This window comes from Oncorhynchus mykiss, chromosome 13, assembly GCF_013265735.2.
Source record: "Oncorhynchus mykiss isolate Arlee chromosome 13, USDA_OmykA_1.1, whole genome shotgun sequence".
NCBI lineage: Eukaryota > Metazoa > Chordata > Actinopteri > Salmoniformes > Salmonidae > Oncorhynchus > Oncorhynchus mykiss.
In genome coordinates, this window is record NC_048577.1 from 35,549,599 (window position 1) to 35,562,005 (window position 12,407).

General features: G+C 39.9%; 1 protein-coding gene across 1 annotated transcript; it reads right to left on the reverse strand.

The window, feature by feature from the left end:
* Window positions 1-1,412: 1,412 nt before the first annotated feature.
* On the reverse strand, window positions 1,413-6,539 carry LOC110486210. Its single transcript, XM_021557639.2, has 8 exons — window positions 5,025-6,539; window positions 4,607-4,797; window positions 4,278-4,477; window positions 4,050-4,149; window positions 3,593-3,955; window positions 2,767-2,923; window positions 2,308-2,435; window positions 1,413-2,098 (listed from the first exon to the last, which is right to left on the reverse strand). Exons 1-8 carry the CDS (start codon window positions 5,575-5,577, stop codon window positions 1,727-1,729), a joined length of 2,064 nt encoding a protein of 687 aa, XP_021413314.2. The 5' UTR covers window positions 5,578-6,539; the 3' UTR covers window positions 1,413-1,726.
* Window positions 6,540-12,407: the final 5,868 nt, after the last annotated feature.

Genomic DNA, 12,407 nt, shown 5'->3' on the forward strand with positions numbered 1-12,407 from the left:
CCAGACAATCACATTGCCTCCACCATGCTTGACAGATGGCGTCAAGCACTCCTCCAGCATCTTTTCTGCATCTCACGTTCTTCTTTGTGATCTGAACACCTCAAACTTAGATTTGTCTGTCCATAACACTTTTTTCCAATCTTCCTGTCCAGTATGTGTTTTTTTGCCCATCTTTTCTTATTATCAGCCAGTCTGAGATATGGCTTTTTCTTTGCAACTCTGCCTAGAAGGCAAGCATCCTGGAGTCGCCTCTTCACTGTTGACGTTGACTGGTGTTTTTCGCATACTATTTAATGAAGCTGCCAGTTGAGGACTTGTGAGGTGCCTGTTTCTCAAACTAAACACTAATGTACTTGTCCTCCTGCTCAGTTGTGCACCGGGGCCTCCCACTCCTTCTATTCTAATTAGAGCCAGTTTGTGCTGTTCTGTGAAGGGAGTAGTACACAGCATTGTACGAGATCTTCAGTTTCTTGGCAATTTCTCACATGGAATAGCCTTCATTTCTCAGAACAAGAATAGACTGACGAGATTCAGAAGAAAGTTCTTTTTTTCTGGCCATTTTAAGCCTGTAATCGAACCCGCAAGTGCTGATGCTCAACTAGTCTAAAGGAGGCCAGTTTTATTGCTTCTTTAATCAGAACAGTTTTCAGCTGTGCTAACATAATTGCAAAAGGGTTTTCTAATGACCAATTAGTCTTTTAAAATGATAAACTTGGATTAGCTAACACAACGTGCCATTGGAACACAGGAGTGATGGTTGCTGATAATGGGCCTCTGTATGCCTATGTAGATATTCCATTACAAATCAGCCGTTTCCAGCTACAAAAGTCATTTACAACATTAACCATGTCTACACTGTATTTCTGATCAATTTTATGTTATTTTAAAAATGGACCAAAAAAAGTGTTTTTCTTTCAAAAACAAGGACATTTCTAAGTGACCCTCAAACTTTTGAACGGTAGTGTAACTCTCTGTCTTCCTTTCCCGTGGCGGTCCTCATGAGAGCCAGTTTCATCATAGAACTTGCTTTTTGCGACTGCACTTGAAGAAGCTTTCAGTTTTTGAAACTTTCCAGATTGACTGACCTTCATGTCTCAAAGTAATGATGGACTGTCGTTTCTCTTTGCTTATTTGAGCAATTCTTGCCATAATATGAACTTGGTCTTTTACAAAATAGGGCTACCTTCTGTATACCACCCCTACCTTGTCACAACACAATTGATTGGCTCAAACGCATTAAGGAAATAAATTCCTTAAATTAACAGGGCACACATGTTAATTGAAATGCATTCCAGGTGACAACCTCATGAAGCTGGTTGAGAGAATGCCAAGTGTGTGCAAAGCTGTCAAGGCAAAGGTTGGCTACTTTGAAGAATCTCATATTTTGATTTGTTTTACACTTTTTTGGTTACTACACGATTCCATATATTTTATTTCATAGTTTGTCTTCACTATTATTCTACAATGTAGAAAATAGTAAAAATAACAAAAAACCCTTGAATAAGTAGGTGTCTGAACTTTTGACTGGTACTGTATAACACACCAGTGTTCCATCAGCATTGTTTAGTTCATTCTGACATACTTTTTATTTTGGGGAAAATTCAGAACATAGTAAAGGACGTGTTCTGTAAAGGATGGCTATGATAAAATTGCAATCCAAAAAAATACAAAGAAAAAGGTAAGTCTGTGGGGCGAGTTCAATTCATGTGTAGACCTACGCCTTCTGTCAGGAGGGCATGTGGAGCCGTGATAAAAGTTCAAGCACTTTTGATCCCTTGCCACTGGGGGAGTCATGGTTATCTTGTGGGGTCATCTCCAGCCCATAGAGGTGCTCAAGGAAGCTATACAGGGAGGCTAGCTGATCTGGGTACCCCTGTTCAAACACACGCAGAAGCTTGAAAAGCTTGTCCAGTGCATTGCTCAGGCCCTCCTGAGGCAGGGGGATTGCCATCCTATCAACGGGGAACACGATGCAAAGCTGCCGGCCAGGGGCCTCCAGGGGCCCCACGCTTACTATGTAGGGCTGAGCGTGGGAGGCAGACTCTGGGCCCTCCAAGGAGGTAGGGTCATAGAATAAGGAGGACACCTCGGTGTCCATCTGTAGAGGAACAAAGGAGGAAAGGTCTTTCAAGGGGGTTCTTCAATTACATTCCTTCGAAAAGTCATTGTTACCCTTCTAAAGTTGCCAACAATTTCCTTCTAAAACTCCGCTAGTTCACAAACTGTTACTCTATATGGCAATGAGGAAATGTCTGAGTTTATTACTCTGATCAGGAAGTATAAAAAAATGTAAAAAATGTTGCTCACCGGTACTATGTCCACCAGATACCGAATGGCCTGCCTGACACTGCTCCTGGAGGGTAAGGAGGCTCTACTGGTGTTTGTTGGTGGTAGTACATAGATCAGGACCTTCAGCATAGTCAGGGTGTAGGAGTCTGCAGAGGAATCAGAGGGGAACAAAGCTGTGAAACTTGGCATAAAACAACTCAAACAAAACACAGCAATGTACTCTGACCCCTGAGTAAATCATACAGATAATTTTCAGTCAGTCTGTCAATGGTTTATTAGGAGGTTGACTGTAAAGTGTCTATTCCATGTATACTGAACAAAAAAATAAACGCAACATGCAACAATTTCAAAGTTTTTACTGAGAAATAAACATTTTGTGCATATGGACAATTTCTGAGATTGTATATTTCATGAAACATGGGACTAACACTTTACATGTTGCGTTTATATTTTTGTTCAGTGTAGTTAACCTCTGACCTCCTTGCTGTGTGGCAGCCAGTTGGAGAAGTGCTGAGATGTCTGGGTGTTTTTCGCACTCTGCGATCTGGTACACCCTGGGCAACACGAAAGACGACCACTGGGCCAGGAAAGAGTGGCCTTTACCTGGGAACATCCTCTCAAACTCCAGGTCAATCTGAACAAAGAAACACCTTTCAGATCCCAATAATACACGTAGTCACCAATGGGTTGTTCCACTTCAAAAAGCACAAGAAAGAGGATTTTTTACACCCACCTACTCAAATTGTTCTGAAATCGTTTGTTGTTTGGAAACTGGTACAATTAATTCCACAAATATTCTAGTTTAAAAATATAGATTTTATCGTCTGAGAAATTAAGCTAATTGATTGCATCCAAATAGGCTATTTGAATTTATAGGACTCATATCATAATCAATAAATAGACATGAGGAATCCAAAGGAATACTCAAGTGGCCAGCTTTTGACCACATCTTTGATTCCTCATACAGTATCTTACCTCATTGTTAGTAAAAGGTTTGGTTCAAATTGGATGTTAGGTACTATAATATTTCAGAAATATATGAATCCTATAAATTAAAAACGGGCCATTTTGGGCGAAATCAATTAGCTTAATTTCTCAGAGATTGAACAATATTTCATTAAAATAATGTTGAGAGAATGCTAACCTTATCAGTCTCTAACTTCAGAAACAAATTCATAACCATTTGAGATGGTGGGTGTCATACCTGTCTGAAATGACATGGAATGAACCTAATTACAAGTCTATCTGTGGCCTTTCTAGTCTAGTGAGCATCAGTGGCTTTCTCCATGACGACTGGACTCACCGTGGCGGGTACGTCAAGAAAACGTGGGTACTCGGCCAACACAGCCCTCATACTAGGCCGTGTGTTACTGATCCACCTCCTGCGTGCGTTGAATGTGAGGTCCATAGCACCGTGGATGGCAGGCAGATTCCTGGTCAGGGGCCTGGTTTTCTTCATCAGCTCCACCCACCTCTGCGTCTCCTCACTGGACTGGCTCTCCAGGAGCCCAGGTCCCGATCGAGGTCCAGCGGGGTCCAACAGACCTGGCTCTGGCCGACGCCTCTTCAGCACATACTTCTTCTTGTGGTCTTCAAGGGTGCGTCGAGAGTTGCGCAGGCGCGTCTCAATGTAACCCGTACGGGACAAAGGGTCGTACAAGTGTTCCTACACAGAGAGAGAGAGAAAATTAAAAGACATAATTGTCTGTTCAGTAAGTGAGAATTATGTGAATCCTACACTACTAATCAATTTAACTCACGATGCCATTGATGCCAGCAGAGGGTGCACAGAGTCTGAGTCCTGGGAAGAGTTCCACTATGTGCTCTGCCAGCATGGTCTTCTGAGCAGAGGTAGGGTAGCTGCAGAGGACAGGAGATTAAACGTCAGAAACAATTACAAAACATTGAGTCTAAATAGAACAGAAAAATCTCAGATTTCTCAGTCCCTTCCCTTCTCATCCCAAACACACATACAATCGGCTCCTCACAATCCAAACTCCTCCACAATGAAGGACACTGAGAACTTTATGAGCTTTCTGCGGGACAGCTCACACAGACAGCCCTCCCTCTCGTACTCCCGCACCACCTCAGGACACAGCTGCTCCAGCCACAGGCGCAGGCGACCTACAAAGTCCTGTGGACCAGCCTCCACCTGCTCCTGCCCAAACTCACCGGCCTCCACACCACTCTGAGAATGACAGTTTTAGATAAGTTAAGGACTGAGGATCACATTATGTCAATTACCATTTAGCGCCTAATATGTTTTATGAGATTATGAGGTCGGCGATCGAGGACTGAGTAGATGTGCTTTACTCACATTGGCAGGATGGGGCAGAGCAAGGGCCTCCTCAGCCATGCAGCATCTCTCCATATCAGGCCGCTCTGTTTTGATGTTGGTTGGGCTGAAGCAGGGGTGCAATGCATCCTGGGGCTTGGCAGCCATCTCTCCCTCCAGGGACACAGCCACCGTCCTCAGGTCTCCTTCATGCAGCCTGTGGTCATCTGCAACTGAACATTAGCAGAGAGGAGACAATGAGGAAGAGCATGAGAGGTAGCCTAGCAAGCCGCCTGATCTCGCAAACTGACATGAATGGTTCGCTGTTCGGATATACCATTCCCTGTAAGCTCGCGATATCAGGCAGCTTGCGAGGCTACATTCAGTACACTGCAAGTCACGATATCAATAGAGGCTCCCTCACTAAGGCATTCTTTCACTACATTGAGTCAGGACTTACAGTGAGTGGCACCGCCCCCGTCAATAAGGGCCATGTCTTCATTGTGCTCCGTCTTGTACACTCTGTTCATCAGCTCCCACTCCTCTGGGATCCCCATGCCCTGACCCTCCTCAAAGTCCACCATCACTGGCCCAGCCGACACAAGGTCAAATGGGTCAGGCAGTCCAGCACAGTCCTCCACCACCTCCTGGGGATGGGGCTCCACGGTGGTCCTTTGTGATGCTTGGGAGGTTGAGCAAGTGGTCTGACCCATTGGATTCTTAATGTTGCCACGCCCAACAACCCCCCTCAGTCCTGTGTTACAGAATGCCTCTGAAGACCCAGCCTGCACCCTCCAGTCACCCCCACTGGGGGCCTCTAACCTCTGCTTCAGTCCCAGGGTGTCCTGGTCCCTCTGGGTCAACGAGGAGAGTCCCTGCTGCTGGTCCCCTTGGAGCCCGGTTAACAGACGCACAGTCTCACACAGCACAGACTCCACTGCTGTACGCACTGCCTCCTCAATGGCCCCGCCCAGTCTGTCCCTCAGGAAGCTGATGGACAACTGGACATCCATCTTGGCACAGCTCTACCTGGCTGTCTCTGTGACTTTAGACACCAACTTCAAGTTTTGGGCTCTATGAGATGATATGTAGCTAGTCTATTCAAAAGCCACCAAACCTGGGTATTGCCAAAGATTCTCTAGTATAAGTTATTGCTTAAGTTCTTCCTCTCTGATAATTGATATGACCACATCTCTAAGCCTCTCTCACTTGGAGCGTCAACTAGAGATACACACTGAGTAATATGAATTTTACTAAGAACAATCATATTAGCTCTCCACCCTAAAACTACAGATATCTTGGCAACCCAAAAACCAATGTCAACATAGCTAGCTAAGCTAGTAACATTACTACCATATTATGCGTTAGACTGGTGAATACATTCAGTTTTGCAACTGACTAGGTATCCCCTTTTCCTTTTGTTGTCCCCATTATTATAGCTAGCAACAAAACAGGCTCTCTAGCTAGCTAATCATTTCCTACAAGCTATCGCTGTAAATTAACATATTCATTCAACTAGTTAACGTCACCAACATTTCACTGCAAATTATCGAAACAATACTTGACGTCTACGCGGGATTGGGACTTTAAACCAAAGTAAAACATTAATATATAAATTTTTGAAGCGTTCTAGCTAGCTAGCTATCGATTCTAGCTAGCTATCGTCCCCTAAATAAAACGTCATCTGCAAGAGGCAGCAAGCGTCAGAAGAGAACGGTGTGAAGCCATACAGAGATTTCAGCCATGGTATTCTCATTTTTCTTATGTTGTTTACCTAACAAGCATCAGGTGACTATTTTTCAGGAATACTCAGGTACTTCAATGTATTAGTTTGTTATTGTATGACCGGAAGTCCTATTTTCTTTACAAACTTACGAAGAAGATTGAAAGCTGTAGTTATTTTTTATGTATACAATAACTAAGATACTGTTTTAAATGGCATACAGGTCTGCTCTGACTTTACACGGTTATTGTTCTATTTAGTTATTAATACTCATTTCCAAAAAAAAAAAGGTATTAGGAACATGTATATGTAAAATAATTTTTTATTCATTATTTTTCATGTTCAGTTTTCATATGCACTTAAAAGTAGGTACCCTTTTATTTAAATTATTAATTTGTATTTTATTTCTCAGAATAGTTCCTGATTACACTAAAGAGGGTTTTTAGTCTCTCTTACTACAAGAACCCTTAGTTTGGTCTTGAACATAATTTTCAGTTGAGTTGAATTGAATTTCAAAGCCTGATAACGTCTAGCTCAAAGTTTATGGAATAAGCTATTTTCACATTAAATTGACTTAAATGGTGCAGATCACGGTTCCTTATCGTTTACTGCTCCTACGTCTTTGACTCATCCTACTACAGTTTATACTTTTATATCATCTTTGTTGTTTTGTCTTTGTCCATAGTTTATCTTAATGCTAGGGGGTTACGAAACAATGTGAAGCGCAAGGCCTTGTTTTTATTTGCTAAACAATTTCAAACAGATTTTTGCTTTTTTCAAGAGTCTTACTCAATTTCGGCTGATGACAACTTCAGGAGGTCACAGTGGGGCAACGATATTTGGCTTTCTGAACGCTCGGCTGGTGTCACTACAATGGAAAATACTTTTGGTGGTAATATTCTACACTCGGAATGTGGCCCCATTGGTCACTTTATTTGTCTTGTGATCAGTTACAATGACATTACACTCATTACTGTAAACTTCTACGGGTACAACACCAAACATGAGAATGAGGAGTTACTTGAATCTATAGAGAAACAAATACTTCATTGGTTATCTAAATTTCCCAATTCGTGATTATTGATAGGAGGGGACTTTAACATTACTATAGATAATTAAACTGATAGATGACCCCCAGGTAGACCAACCAATCAGAATTTGGGTTTAATACTTTTTATGGAAAAGTTTGATCTTACTGATATATGGAGAGAGAGGTTTCCGGCCGACAGATCATTCACTTGGAGTAACAAAACAGGTTCAAGACAATCCAGAATAAATTTTTGGCTTATATCCAAATGTATTGATAGTGTGTTACTACAAATATTTATACTACTCCCCTCACAGACCATAGGGCCATTTACATTGATATCAAAATATTTACCCCTGATATGAACCTTGGTAGAGCATCCTACTGGAAGCTAAATAGTTCATTATTAAATAATGATATAGTTACATTTGAGGTTAAAGATCTGCTCTCACACTTTTGGGAAAGGGCTTGTGAAGAATAATCTTGTTGCAAGAACTGGGAGCTCTTTAAATTTGAGGTGTCCAAATACCTTAGAAAATATGGTAGTAATCTTGCTAAGACCAGAAGAGCTGAGGAGGAAAAGGTGATCATTAAGATAACTTCCCTTTCTCAGAGGTCCCCAGCCGGCCTATCGGGGGAGGAGAAGATGGAACTAATTGAGTTACAAAATAAACTGGATAATATATATAAATTAAAAGCAGAAGGAGCCTTTATTAGATCTAGGAAAAAATGGATTGAGGGAGAACAGAATTCATCCTATTTCTTTAGACTTGAGAAATTTCACTCTAAAAATAACACTATCCATAAGTTAAACATTGAAGTTATTACTGATGACCAAACATTAAATCGCTAAATACTGTAGCAATTTTTACAGAAAATTGTATAGCTCTACGTACTGTCAGGAATCCACAGAAATGTTTTTTAACTCACTGAATAATGTTCACGCTATCAGTGATATAGAATCTAAACAGTGTGATGAACCCATCAAAGTTGAAGAGATTATAGTATCAAACATCTAAAGAACAATAAATCACCAAGTGTTGATGGAATTACATCAGAATTTTACAAATTATTTTCTGAGCAAGTAGCTCCCTTCCTATTTGAAGTCTTTTTTAGAGAGTATTAAAAACAATGTTCTCCCTCCTACAATGAGTCGGGGGTTAAGCCTAAGCCTAAAAAAAGAAGTGCTGCTCATCGATAACTGGTGTCCAATTTGTCTTCTTAATAATGACTATAAGATATTAGCCTTACTACTTGCAAAAAAGAAAAGAAGTCCTGGATGCAATCATTGATGAAACACAGTCTGGCTTCATGATGAACAGACATATTTCTAACAATGTCAGACTAGTATTAGACATACTTGACTACTCAGACCTAATAACTGAGGATAGCTTCATATTAGTTTTTAGATCTTTATAAAGCATTTGACACAGTAGAGCGTTTCTCTTCCACTCCCTTGAGAGACTTGGCTTTGGGGATTTTTTCTGTAAGGCTATTATGACTCTATGCAAATGGTAACAGCTCTATCAAATTGACATATGGCACCTCACCTAGATTTGAGTTAAAGAGGGGAATTAGGCAAGGTTGTCCAATCTCTCCGTACCGGTTTTTATTAATCACCCAACTTCTTGCAAATTCTTTAAATAATAGTCCTGTACAAGGTATTTCAATAGCTGGTAAAGAAATTATTATAAGCCAGCTGGCTGATAAACTTTTTATTTAAGACGCTAACCAAATTCCCATATCGATCAATGTGATACAATCCTTTTCCAAAGCGTCTGGTCTATATCTTAACATTAATAAATGTGAACTCATAGCTGTCAAAGATTGTGTGACACCTTCATATTACGTTATTCCAGTAAAAGAAGAACTTACATATTTAGGCATAACCATTACAAAGGATCAGAAGTCTAGATGCTTACTAAATTTTAACCCTCTTATTAAAAATACCCAGAAGAAGCTAAATCAATGGCTACTGAGGGACTTATCTCTAAAAGGTAGAGTCCTAATAACCAAGGCCGAAGTTCTCTAGACTAACATGTGGCGCTTTATCTTTATATCTTGACAGTAAAATAAGCAAGGAGATAGACCAGATGCTTTTCAACTTTATTTGGAGAAACCGTACCCATTACATTAGGAAAACTGTTGTAATGAACACTTATGAGAATGGTGGACTGAATTTTCTGGACTTTCCTACTTTAAATAATACTTTTAAGATCAATTGGATAAAACAATTCCCAAGAAGACCCACTTCTATCTGGAATTTTATTCCTCATCATGTCTTCTCTACTTTTGGTGGCCTTAACTTGTTTTGCAATTATAATATTGACAAAATTCCAGTGAAACTTTCTGCTTTTCATCGGCAGGTTCTCGTCATGGTCATTCATTTATAAACACAATTTTTCTCCACACAGATATATGGAATAATCGGGATATATTGTATAAAAATACTTCTTTGTTTTTAGAATATTGGTTCCAAAATAATATCCTATTGGTGAGCCAACTGGTAAATGCAAGGGTATTTTACTCAGTTATATGGAATTATTTTCACTTTACAAGGTCCCTGTAACACCTAAAGATTTTGCAATTGTTTTAGATGCCATTCCCTGAGGTGTTGCTCTGTTATTCATGAACGTGTCAAGACCAGAGCCAACCTTCTATTGACCCTGTTGACTCATCAGTAGGAAATTTTTTTTTTCTCTTTTGGTCCATTCAACAACAGAGCGATACGAACCTTGTTTCAGCAGGATGTTGTATCTATACCTTATGTCATGCCTTATTGGAATGGATTTATTAAAATATCTGTTGGAAAAAAAGTTTGGATGTTGCCACACACAACTAAATTAAGAAAGTTTCCTTTAAAATTATTCATAAATATTATCCTGCCAACCACTATATGAAGAAGTTGGAGGAAAACAACTCAAATTGCTCCTTTTGTAATGACCACCCAGAAACAGTGTTGCATCTTCTTTTGGCATTGTATTCATGTAAGAAAACTGTGGCAAGACATCAGTAGATTTATAACACATTCATGAAGATTTTACACTATTGTGGAGAGATGTACTGCTTGGATTCTTTACATACGATAGAAATAAGCTGAAATATTTTTATGTCATTAATTTCATTATTCTTTTGGCCAAATTTCATATACACAAATGTAAATTTACAAACAAAAAAACATTTTCTTACCCTACAAAAAGAAATTGAACTGTATTTTAAGACAGTTAAATACTCTAACAAAAAAGGCTGTTAGAATTGTAAGTGTATGTATGTTCCTTAAGGTCCTTGTGTAATTGTAATGTGATATTGTACCCCCTAGCTGGATTGTCCATTGTTTATAATCTATATATACTTGTTCCCTCGTGTACTTTCTGTATTGATTTGTCGTTAATAAAAAAAATAAAGTGTACTGAGATTTGACTATAATTATTCAGCAGTAATGTTGCCAATGATCGAGACAAATGAATTGTTCATATTGAAATAGTTGTCATAAATTTCACAGAACATTTGCCTGGACACTGCATAGATGAAATGTAATTTAGAAAATTGTTTCCCCAGACTTGATTCCTTTGCTTTTAATGAATTAATATAAAAATATATAACCTCTGACAGGGTTGAAAGAGTTGACAAAATACACTAAACAAAAATATAAAACGGAACACGTAAAGTGTTGAGCCCAAAAATAATTTCTATATGCACAAAATTCTTATTTCTCTCAAATGTTGTGCTCAAATTTGTTTACATCTCTGTTAGTGAGTAATTTCCTTTGCCAAGATAATCCATCCACCTTACAGGTCGGGCATATCAAGAAGCTGGTGCACCTTGTGCTGGGGACAATAAAAGGCAGTTGTGTCACACAACACATAGATGTTTCAAGTTGAGGGAATGTGCAATTGGCATGCTGACTGCAGGAACGTCCTCCATATCTGTTGCCAGAGGATTGAACGTTAATTTGCTGCCTCCAACGTCATTTTAGAGAACTTGGCAGTACGGCCAACCAGCCTCACAACCACAGGCATGTTGTTGTGTGGGCAAGCGGTTTACTGATTTCAACATTATATGGACTGTAACTCAGTCAAATCTGATATAAATGCAACAATATTTTTGTTCAGTATGTTAAATGCTTTCATTCATTGGATGTTACAGTACTTTGTGCCAATCATAAATATAGAATCTCAATCTAGATCTGTGGTGCCATTGTACTTTAATCTATCTCTGACATGAGCATTGACAAATCATTATTCTTGAAGTGTGTACAATTTGCTCATTTCCAAATGAACAGAATACTAATTTAGAAAATGTGCTTGTTATACAAAGGTTTAGACTCCCATAACAATATTTAGTGAAAACATGGCATTTTGCATATGCTCTTTTCAGCATCGAGGCAGGCCAAATCTGTGAAGTGAAGAGCCACCGATGCTGCCAACCCTCTCTGCAAGAAAGTCCTTGGAAAACAATAGTATGCTCAAGAGCTGAAGATGTTAAAAGACAAAAACAATGCTTTCATTACCCCAGGACACAACGGGTGACTATCCCAGAAAAATAAAGAAGAGGAGTAAGAGGAGATCTTTGATTTAAGATGATCCATATTAGACTGTACCTGCTCTTTCTTGCTGTTGATGATGACCAGGTCTCCTTCTAGAGCCTGACAGTGCCCCCTGCTGGCTTCCCCAGTCGTGCTCTACTCAGAGAAGGTGTAGAACCCTCAAACTGGACTCTGGACCTCGAAGCCAGTTCCAAGGAATTTGTTAATTGTCTAATCGGGGACTGATTTAGACCTAGGACACCAGGTGGGTGCACATAATTATCAGGTACGATAGAAAACCGAACCTCGTAGGGTAAGAGTTGAATAGCCCTGGTGTTTTGTTAATTTTTTAAAATTTAACTAGGCAAGTCAGTTAAGAACAAATTCTTATTTTCAATGACGGCCTAGGAACAGTGGGTTAACTGCCTTGTTCAGGGGCAGAACGACAGATTTTTACCTTGTCAGCTCGGGGATTCGATCTTGCAACCTTTCGGTTACTAGTCCAACGCTCTAACCACTAGGCTACCTGGTGTAGTAGCTGCCGAGGGCCTTCACCTCCCTGTTGGTC